Raw genomic sequence first — 11,433 nt, forward strand, 5'->3', positions numbered from 1 at the left:
AGCTCCTCTTCTTCTCCTTCCTCTTGGTGCGGGACTCTTCCGATGAAGTGCTCCCGTGGCTTGTAGTGGGCTTTTCGCCGGTCTCCATCTCCTTCTTGGCGTGATCTCCCGACATCACTTCGAGCGGTTAGGCTCTAATGAAGCACCGGGCTCCGATACCAATTGAAAGTCACCTAGAGGGGGGGTGAATAGGGCGAAACTGAAATTCTCAAAAATAATCACAACTACAAGTCGGGTTAGCGTTAGAAATATAAACGAGTCCGCGAGAGAGGGCGCAAAAACAAATCGCAAATGAATAATGACGTGAGACACGCGGATTTGTTTTACCGAGGTTCGGTTCTCTCAAACCTACTCCCCGTTGAGGAGGCCACAAAGGCCGGGTCTCTTTCAACCCTTACCCTCTCTCAAACGGTCCCTCGGACCGAGTGAGCTTTCTCTTCTCAAATCAACCGGGAGCAAAACCTCCCCGCAAGGACCACCACACAATTGGTGTCTCTTGCCTCGGTTACAAGTGAGGATTGAACACAAGAAAGAATGAAAGAGAGAAAGCAATCCAAGCGCAAGAGCTCAAATGAACACGACAAATCACTCTCACTAGTCACTAGGGCTTTGTGTAGAATTGGAGAGGATTTGATCACTTTGGGTGTGTCTAGAATTGAATGCCTAGCTCTTGTAAGTGGTTGAGAAGTGGAAAACTTGGATGCAATGAATGTGGGGGTGGTTGGGGTATTTATAGCCCCAACCACCAAACTTGACCGTTGGTGGAGGCTGTCTGTTCGATGGCGCACCGGACAGTCCGGTGCACACCGGACATGTCCGGTGCCCCCGCCACGTCATCACTGCCGTTGGATTCTGACCGTTGGAGCTTCTGACTTCTGGGCCCGCCTGGATGTCCGGTGCACACCGGACATCTCCTGTTCATTGTCCGGTGCGCCAGTATGGGCGCGCCTGCCTTCTGCGCGCGCTGCGCGCGCATTAAATGCATCGCAGGTAGCCGTTGGCGCCGAAATAGTCGTTGCTCCGCTGGTACACCGGACAGTCCGGTGCACACCGGACATGTCCGGTGAATTATAGAGGAGCGGCTGCTGCGCGTTCCCGAGGCTGGCGAGTTCCGGAGGTCGGGCTTCCTTGGAGCACCGGACAGTCCGGTGAATTATAGCGCGCCGGCCTAAGAAATTCCCGAAGGTAGCGAGTTCGAGTTGGAGTCCTCTGGTGCACTGGACACTGTCCGGTGTACACCGGACAGTCCGATGCCTCCAGACCAGGGGTGCCTTCGGTTGGCTCTTTGCTCTTTTGTTGAATCCAAAACTTGATCTTTTTATTGGCTGAGTGTGAACCTTTTACACCTGTATAATCTATACACTTGAGCAAACTAGTTAGTCCAATAATTTGTGTTGGGCAATTCAACCACCAAAATTAATTAGGGACTAGGTGTAAGCCTAATTCCCTTTCATAAAGGCTCTATGATAAACAACTGAACCATAATCGCACAAGAACAGTAAGATCAATGACGACCGTTGGTGGGCGTGTAAAATACCAATGTGACGCGGTGGCGGAGGATTGACAGCAGCGGCCGGCTCGACAACACTGTCAACGGCGGCGCCGATTAGGGTTGAGTTCGCGCGGGGACAAATGAAGGCGATTCACACTGCCGGAAGGGAGGAAGGAGATTAGGAAGTTGCATTGTAAAACATAAATTTAAAAGACCAACTCGAGCACCTTGGAATCCGGACGACATAGAGACCGCGAACGTGAGCCAATGTGACGCGGGGCGCGCAAGATTGACAACGGCAGCGGCTCGACGATGCTGTCAACGGCGGCGGCGATTAAAGTTGAGGGCGTGCGGCGGCGGAGGACGGCGAAACGCGCTGGCGGCGGCGAATGAAGAAGAATCGCCCTGGCGACCTCTGAAGAAACGCGGCGAGTCGGCCAGGAATGTTGACCGCGCGGGGGTTAGGGTATAGAAATGTTTGACCGTGTGGGAAGTGGGGTAGTGGACCAATTCCTTTATTTCTGGAACGTGGGTCGGCTGAAGTATTTACGCTAAATCACTATTGTGCATAAACAGGAGATTGAAATAGCGTAAACATGTGTTGACTATGGAAGAGATGGTTGTTGACCACGTGGAAAGTGGGCCTAAGCCGCTATTTCTGGAACGAGGGCTCGCGGTTGTTACTCTGTTTACGCTAAAATGGGTTTCCGTTTACGCTAAAGCAGTTCACTTGCATAAAAATTGATCGGACGTGGGCTGGAGCTCTCCACAGTTATATAGAGACCAGGGCTCTTAATAGATAAACTATATATATATATATATATATATATATATATATATATATATATATATATATATATATATATATATATATATATATATATATATATATATATATATATATATATAGTTGGGTCGTATAATATATATCTTGAGTGATTGTATGTTATATATATATATATATATATATATATAGTTGGGTCGTATAATATATATCTTGAGTGATTGTATGTTAGGTATGTAAGGTACCGATTTTTTTAATCATTTACTGTTACTAGGGACGAACATAGTCCAGAACATGATTCATATATTTCTAATTATATTTATTATTTTTATATTAAAATATATTAAATGAATACTATATTTAATAGATCGGTCCAGAGTGTGATTGAAAGGTGGATCCGCCTCTGGTTGTCACCGAAAGTCTATAGACCGAAACTTCGAAGCCGAACAGCTTGCCGTAGCTTTTATGGCTGTCTTGTCGACATGCTTCTAAGTATTTGGTTGGAGTTCCACGATTCGCGTGAAAGCAAAGCGGTGTAAGGGCATGTACAGTGGTGTTTAATGTGGAGGCTCTTAAGGTGTTTAAGGGGGTTATTTGCAAAAAAATCTTAGAGTCGTCTCTCCGCGAAGAGACGCCTCTGGCTCGTAAACCAAGTAGCAACAGACGCCTCACTTCCCACTGTACGAATTTGTCGTCTGTTCTATCGATCTGATGCTATACAAATACATTTAATTCTGTATTTATTAATAGACTACGTTTGTAGACACTCCATTATACAATACAGTCTCTTAGTTGTCTCCTGTGCTTAGAGAACCGTTTTGGTGTCTCTCCACTGTACATGCCCTAAAACTCGGCTTTTACTTGGGACTCCAAAAACAGGTCTTTCAATCAAATTAATGCCCTCGATAAGCTCACGCTCCGACGATATTTGTATACGAACTGCATCCAAACTGCGTTGATCCGGTCGTGTTTAGTTTCGAGGTTTCGATCGCGAGCTCGCCAAGAAGATTCGTCGAACCGGTCGTGTCAGGCGTTACGGAATTTTCAGAGAGGGAGGACCTGCATGCGCGCGGTTCACGCACGGGTCCGTCGGCGCGGCTACTACATCTTTTGGTTTCTTGCATGTCATTTTTTCAATCGGCCGGCCGGTAAGCCTCTTTGCTGAGCTCACGTTCAAATAATCCAAGCCCCGGCCGGTCCGGGCTGACTAGGTACACATGCATGCCATCTTGTTCGCGAAGATTCGGCAGTCACGTCACGTCGCGTCTCGCGTTGCGGTACACGTCGCCTTTTTTAATTACATGCACCGTTACTTCTTCCGTCCGTGCCTCCGTGACAACCGATGAGTCGGGGTGGGAAAAAAATAGCACTGCACGGCACGTCCAGAAGATTTCCACACGCGAGAAAGAAGAGGGCCTGGATGATGTGCGCATATGCAAGCATACATGCCCGTTGTCTTTGTCTCCATCGGTCAAGGCTGCACAGCACTGCACACGTGAGAAGCAAGAATGTGTGCCAGGTATGTCAAAAATAACCCTGGCGTCTGATCGGTCCGAAGTTTATGCGTACGGCGAGAGAAAAATATATATATATCCTGCGACACACACAAAGACTCCCCTGAAAGTGTTCCTGCAAAAGGTGTACGGCCTTGAAGATTCAAATGCAGTCTAGAAACACAATTTTTTTCGGGTATAAAAAAGAGACTAATGTACGTGTATCTCATTATTAGGTAAAACATGATTCTGAGCTAGACCACTGGTCGTAGTTTATGTTGCTAGTTCCCTAAGGTTTAAGCTTAATTAGGTGCTTATTGCTTCATGTCCAAGAACTTTTATCTGCCATCATGTATACGGAACAGAGAGTTAGGCCAGCGGTCGAGGCAGGCATTCAGCTCAGCTGCACTGCACCCCCGAAACGATCTTGTGGCGCATGTAACCTGCAACGGAAGCAGGCAACAGGCAGAAGCTCCCGGGAAGGAAACGAGAGCAATATTGAAATAAATTAACTTCTGACGGTATGCGCTCGCCGGTCACCAGAATGTCTCCTCTATATATAGTTGGCATGGCCCCATCAGATGATTTTTTTTTAAAAAAAAAGTGATGTATGGTTAGGTTCTCTACCGTATCTATGGAGAAGCGGACAGGAACCAAATCGTCACCACACTACTACAATTTGGCCATCTCAAAGTGCAGAGAGATGCAGCTAGCCATCAACAAGCTAGCTAGCACTAGATCTTGTTTCATTCTCTAACGATTTTTTTCAGGGAAAAAATATATATGAAAAGGTTCTCTATATGGTTTGGTTAGTTAGTACTTCCTAGGGTCTTAATTACAAGTTTACAAGGACACACGCACGGATATCAAAATTTAAACTTTGTATTTTTTTTATCAATAGTTTTTTCTAATAATTTTAAACTATACATTATAGTATAAACGACTCGGTATGGTTAGATTCTTAATCGAATTAGTATAAGTTTACAATGAGTAATCATAAAATAAGTACATGGCCATAATATCAATATCCAAGTGTAGCTTGGGTACACAGTACCAAATTTATTTGCCTTCCAAACTAGCTCGGAGGAAGTACTGCACGGAAACATGTTTGTAGTTTTCCACCAATAATAGCATTATTGTTGTCAGTTCTAAATGTATCACATGGTACTTGCTGCCCTTTGCATTAACCTGTTTGTACATTAATTGTTCAAGCTGCCGTTTCATAATTGTACAGATCTCTGCATGCTTCATATAAAACCACAAAAGTCTTAGCCTATTATTAATACAGAGGAACACTATCCACAAATTAATCTACAGATCCGCTTGCATCTCTAGTTACGGTACAAGCAACCCGAGGGTCGGGTGTATAGTTTGAGCCCAGTTGTTGACTGTAGAGCAGGCCAATATTAGAGAAGCGTGTAGATTGGGCGCGCGCGGGTAGGTCTGAGGCGCCCAACAGCACTAGAAAACCCACAACGACTAGCTAGTTGGATGATGATCTGATTACTACGGCTACATGCAGAATCTTGTCCCTTTTATCTTCTTTTTTTAAAATATGTTATGTACTTATATAATTAAGGTTACATTGATACGGATGTATATATTATGCTGGAGTAGTAGTCGAACAAATTAAGAGAAACAATACCAAGTTCACCATGCATTCTACAGAGATTACAGATGACTTATTTTAACATAACATTGTTGATTGTTAACGCAGAATATATTTTAAGGGGATGTTATGTTACTATAATTAGGTGCCCAGCACACACTATAAGATCGGGGAGGCCGGGAGAGTGATGGGTTGGTTTCAAGTAGACGTTGTAGGTTTGAAACATCAGAGGGATGTTGAGACCTGAGCAACAGAATTCCCCCCACCAATAAGCAACCCTGCTGCCCCCCCCCCCCCCCCCCCACCCCAACGCATCTCTTTCATTCCCGTTTCTCCTCCTCCCAAAACTCCCCATGACATTAATTAGGTGCGCCACCAGGTGAAGGATTCATCAGCACTACACAAGGATAATCAAGCAGGCTTATGATCGGGAAAACAACAAGTGATCTCTCTGAAAGGTACGTACATGCTAATATTCCTCATTAACAATGAGGTACAAATACTAAATGGTGGTCTATGTCTATCAAAAGAAACCACCTTGTTAATTAGACCATTATTTTTTTTGAATAAACATCGATCTTATTATTACAGACACGCATACACTTACACCTATATACACCATGTATGTATATGTAAATATGTTTACGTAGGGAACTAACGGTACTGTCATATAGGGAAGAAATAAATTTACTGCAGTGCCGATTTATATTCTAAAGGGCCGAGAAATGAACCAGAAACTTTACTAGTATATATGAAATAAGAAATTGCCTCGACATAGCAGTTGCATATACTTGCATGCATGCATGTATATGAAAATATATTCAAATATTTCTTTTATAGCTCTCCACCAGTGATAATAATAATAATAATAATAATAATAATAATAATAATAATAATAATAATAATAATAATAAAACCATTTCCCTTGGAACTAATAATGCCGTCATGTGTGTTGCTGCTTAGCACTACAGCACATGCAGATTATGCTTCGCTGGCGGGGCCCTGCATATGTGGTCTCCCTCTAGTTATGTGTGTTGTTTGTTGAACGAGTGTAACCGGCGAGGTAGTTAGTCGATCTTGTGGACCTATAGCATGTAACTGACGTTTTCTATTCGATCCCTTCTTAACGCACAAAACCACCCGTTAATTAGCCCACACGTAGCATCAAACGAACTCTGGTGTAACCATCTCCTAACTCGCTACCTTCTCACTCACTAACGATCAACCACGCAACGAGAGCACTTTCCCTTCTTCCCTTCTCCTTATATACCCCCGGCCCTTATCCCTCTCCTGTGCTGGCCTCTGACCTCTCTCTACATCCTTTTGTTTGTTGCCCTCCTCCCCATATCATCCTCCCTTGTTCGTCATCGTCTCTCCCTCAGCTCCCTCCAGCCGCCGATTAATCGATCGATCACCTATTCACCTAGCTAGCCGGCCAGTTGCTGGTTCTCTTCTTCGCATGCTGCCGATTAATTTATTCCACGCTCGATTGCGGTGGCGGCTTTAGTTAATAGTTATAGGGAGCTTCAAGATAGCAAGCAAGAAACGGTGCAGGATTATTGGAGGAATAGAGCTTCAATTCAGATAGCAGCTGCAGGCTGCTGTTGATTCGGCGATCGGTCGATCGAGGATGTGCACGAGGGGCCACTGGAGGCCGTCGGAGGACGAGAAGCTGAAAGAGCTCGTTGCGCTGTACGGGCCGCACAACTGGAACGCCATCGCCGAGAAGCTTCAAGGGAGATCAGGTACGGGTGCTGTGTGCTGATGCTACTATGTCTGTATGATTATCAAAACTAAAAATCGTATATTATTAAGCATGTATATACATGTCTGAGTTTTTTTTTCGGGTTGGATTTGGTGAGCTATATATATCCACCAAGAGCTAATTTCCTTCCTTCTCGTTGATCCACCAATATTGCTCGCGTTGGGGTTTGACTTTGCAATTGGGGCATGCATGCATATGGGTTTAGTTAGTTAAAGGAAGTTTAGATCTGTTAGGGTGTCATATCAGAGAGAGGTGCCATTTTTTAGCTCCACTATATACTCTCGCCTTGATGTGCATGTCATATCCGTGTCACTTGTAGAGCAATTTTGTCTAGAAATATACCCTCTCTATCTACCGAGTTCAGCTTTTCTTGCTTTCTAATTTACCTGAGTACGTGGCCGTGTTCCTTCTCGCACGAGCTACTGGCCATGGAGTAGCTAAGCTAGCTAGCTTGCGCATGCACGCCCCAAGAGAGAACAGCTAGCTAGCTAGCGTGATTGAGGAGCTGTATAATAACCTAATTAAAATGAAAAATTGAATCTTTTCAGGGAAAAGCTGCAGGCTGCGGTGGTTCAACCAGCTGGACCCGAGGATCAACCGGAGCCCCTTCTCGGAGGAGGAGGAGGAGCTGCTCCTCGCCTCCCACCGCGTCCACGGCAACCGCTGGGCCGTCATCGCCAGGCTGTTCCCGGGGCGCACCGACAACGCCGTCAAGAACCACTGGCATGTGATCATGGCGCGGCGGTGCAGGGAGCGGATGCGGCTGTCGAACAGGCGTGCCGGCGGCGCTGCTGCTGCTGGTGCTGGTGCCGTCGTCGTCGCCACCGGTGCTGCTGCCGAAGATGGCAGTAACCCTAGGAGCGCCAATAAGAAGCCGAGGCCTGACGCGAGCGGCATGGCCTCCTTGCTAGACAAGTACCGAAGAGAATTTTCCGCCGTCCCGTTTGCCATTAACCATGATAGCAATCAGCAGCAGGGCTATTGTTCAAATACTAACGAAGGTGAATACTGCTACTACTACGTACTGCATGTATGCTAGCTACTACCATATATACAAGACACATTTTTCATCAACTTTACTAATTACATGCCATTTCGAATCTGATCTGCAGACGCAAACAAATCAGTCGAATTCTACGATTTCCTCCAAGTGAACGCGAACTCGAGCGACACCAAGTGTGGTTCGAGCATTGAGGAGCAAGAGGCGGAGAGCCGGGATGACGATCAAGCCGAAGGGCAGGTGCAGTTCATAGATTTCCTGGAGGTTGGGGCTTCCCATCGCCGCCGGTGATTTTTATCTATATATTTAACTAGGGATGCATCCAAAGCAGGTTGTAATGCTTTGTGAAAGAGGCAGGCATGCTGCAAATAGCAATCGTCGTCTAACACCAAACGTACTTGTAGAGGAAGCAAAATGCACCGTGCATATGACATATTGTAATTTATTGTTGTATACATATATCTGTCCATATATATCCACCGTTGGGGGGACATGTGCAAAATTATTCTGAGATGTATAAACGAGGAATTTATTATTATCTCATCCATATTTGTAGGTTATATATATATATATATATATATATATATAATGTTTGATTCCCCCCTGTCCGTTTTTAATATTACAACTGATCAGAGCACACCTACCGTCTGAATTTATGCATGATTTATATCACGAGAGATATTACCATCGAAATACTTTATTAATGCAGCGCCTGATAATTCGTTATATACGTGTGATATTGAACTATATATATTAGCCCTTTAGCTAGAGGTAGCTTTACCGTCAATAAATCACTGTGTACTCTCGCTTTGTCTAGGATGACTTCCAGCTCTATGATGGCATGTTTGATTGAACAAAAAAACATTTGGAAAAAAAGGAGATAAATTGAGATCCAGTAGGTAATTGATATTTGTCGACTTTCTCGGTGACGAAACTTCATCCATTCACGTTTCTGTCGTCGAATCGCTTTAGTGACATTATCCTAGCAAAGACGGTGTGACGGTGAAGACTCCTGTCGCTACTATGTGCTAGACATGACACTTAACAAACCTGAAAGTACTTTTACAAATGCTCATGTACTGTGTGTGCAAAGCTGAATAAGTCGTTATGAGCGGACGGTCGATATGTCTCAGGCATGTGTGTTTATGACTTGATGATGTTTTAACTAGGTACTGCAGGTTGTTCATGATGTGAATGCATGGATAATAAGTTAGTCTAGTACTCGGTCGTCAGCGTGGATTTTTAGTCAAAACAAATAAAGCGCATGCATTTCTCTACATATTAATTATTAGTGTGTTGTCCTTGGCGAAATTGGTTGAGAGGAAATTAGTTGTCTTTTTATAATAAATTATTACAGTGTCAATATGTTTCTTTTTAAAAAAAAAACACATACACTCGTCTCTAGACTCTCTACAAATGCAGACCTATATACATAATCGCAATCCACCTCTGCATGCGCACCTCTAGCTAGTCTGGCATATTATCTAATTAGCTAGATATGATGGATATGCAGGTCGTCCCATCACAAGCAACTTAACCAAAAGCTACACTTGTGTCACTGTTACACATAACGTTTTAGTCATATATATAACACGTGCTGACTAAGTTTCAGTTCGCACACCAAACAATGCAACTACCAGACAACTCTTCTACTACGAGATTATTATCGTTTCTGTTTCCCAAAGAAACGAATCTAAAACTAAATCTCACTATGTGCCAGTATAGAAACTACTACTAACCCTTCATCTAGAAGAAAAAGAAAAGAAACTATACTGTACTACTGACCAGAAAGGAACAATTAATATAATGACCACGCTTGTGCAGAAAGCTACTGTGCGCTGCGTGTGCCTACATTTAAAGTCATGCGTGTACGTTGTGTTGCCCCGGCAGCGAACTGGAGAAGTACACATTTTTCGGCCGTTTTGCAACTGATCCGGTACTTAACAATCATTATGCGTGCCAGAGATGTCAGCATCATCGATCAGCAGGGGGGAAGGAATAGAGATGGCAACGGCTACAAACCCGCTGGGTTTTGCCGTCCCAAACCCGTACCCGTGAAAAATATCTATGCCCATTAAAAAACCCATACCCATGACGGGTTTGAGATTTTGCCCAAACCCGTACCCATCGGGTTTGCGGGTACCCATGGGTTACCCGCGGGTTTCATCTCTAATATACTTGTTCTTCTCATAATTAATAAGTATCGTAATGATAAATGATATCATGATCCAAAATTTATGTAATGAACAACGAGTTCATGATTTGGTATAAAAATTATTAGTAGAGAAAATGAAATACAAATAATAAGTTGTATAATTAAGTGACCTTGCACTAAGTTATCCATCCACCACATATATAACGCTAGTAAAAACTATAATAGCAAGCAAGCAACACTCTCACCGACTACTGATACATTCACCAATTGATAAAAATTATGAAGTAAATAAGGAATAACAAGTTTGTTGTTCGTATATAAAATAAAATGACAATATGCACTAGGTTTGGTCGGGTTTAAAAAACCCACGGGTTCACGGGTTTGGGTACTATAGGAACAAACCCGTACCCATAAACCCGCTGGGTATAGATTTATGCCCATTAACAAACCCATGGGTATGAAAATTGACCCAAACCCGTACCCTAATGGGGTAAAAACCCATCGGGTTTCGGGTTTCGGGTACCCATTGCCATATCAGGAAGGAAGCTATAGGTGGCGGGGTGCACACAGCAAGCTTCCCGGCCGGCCGGCGGCCTGGCCGATGGATGGAGGATGACAGGCTTAATTTGATCTCAAGCAACCTACGCGCGCACGGAAGCGCCGGACGACCGCGCCGCACCACCACCGAAACGACGTACGCGCGCGCCGTCGCCGCGAGCTCGCGCGCACCGATGAGGGGGGCGTCGCTTTCCGGGACGGTATATCACGGCGAAGATTCCCGGCTGGGGGTCGATGCGTCAATCCTAGCTGCCGAGCCCTGTTAGAGATGGCAATGGGTACCCGAAACCCGAAACCCGATGGGTTTTTACCCTATTAGGGTACGGGTTTAGGTCAATTTTCATACCCATGGGTTTGTTAATGGGCATAAATCTATACCCAGCGGGTTTATGGGTACGAGTTTGTTCCTATAGTACCCAAACCCGTGAACCCGTGGGTTTTTTAAACCCGACCAAACCTAGTGCATATTGTCATTTTATTTTATAAATGAACAACAAACTTGTTATTCCTTATTTACTTCATAATTTTTATCAATTGGTGAATGTATTGGTAGTCGGTGAGAGTGTTGCTTGCTTGC

The 11,433-nt window shown here is 44.4% G+C and overlaps 1 protein-coding gene across 1 annotated transcript; it reads left to right on the plus strand.

Moving 5' to 3' along the window:
- The first annotated feature begins 6,543 nt into the window (after positions 1–6,543).
- Positions 6,544–8,686, plus strand: LOC103643927 (transcription factor MYB54). The gene is made up of 3 exons (XM_008667097.4): positions 6,544–7,123; positions 7,692–8,144; positions 8,256–8,686. Exons 1-3 carry the CDS (start codon positions 7,009–7,011, stop codon positions 8,432–8,434), a joined length of 747 nt encoding a protein of 248 aa, XP_008665319.1. The 5' UTR covers positions 6,544–7,008; the 3' UTR covers positions 8,435–8,686.
- Positions 8,687–11,433: the final 2,747 nt, after the last annotated feature.

This window comes from Zea mays, chromosome 1, assembly GCF_902167145.1.
Source record: "Zea mays cultivar B73 chromosome 1, Zm-B73-REFERENCE-NAM-5.0, whole genome shotgun sequence".
Taxonomy (NCBI): domain Eukaryota; kingdom Viridiplantae; phylum Streptophyta; class Magnoliopsida; order Poales; family Poaceae; genus Zea; species Zea mays.

Coding starts and splice junctions, on each gene's coding strand:
- LOC103643927 (XM_008667097.4), top strand. CDS start 7,009: ATGTGCACGAGGGGCCACTGGAGGCCGTCGGAGGACGAGAAGCTGAAA. Junction 7,124..7,691: donor GAAGCTTCAAGGGAGATCAG/GTACGGGTGCTG, acceptor GAATCTTTTCAG/GGAAAAGCTGCAGGCTGCGG. Junction 8,145..8,255: donor TTGTTCAAATACTAACGAAG/GTGAATACTGCT, acceptor TCTGATCTGCAG/ACGCAAACAAATCAGTCGAA.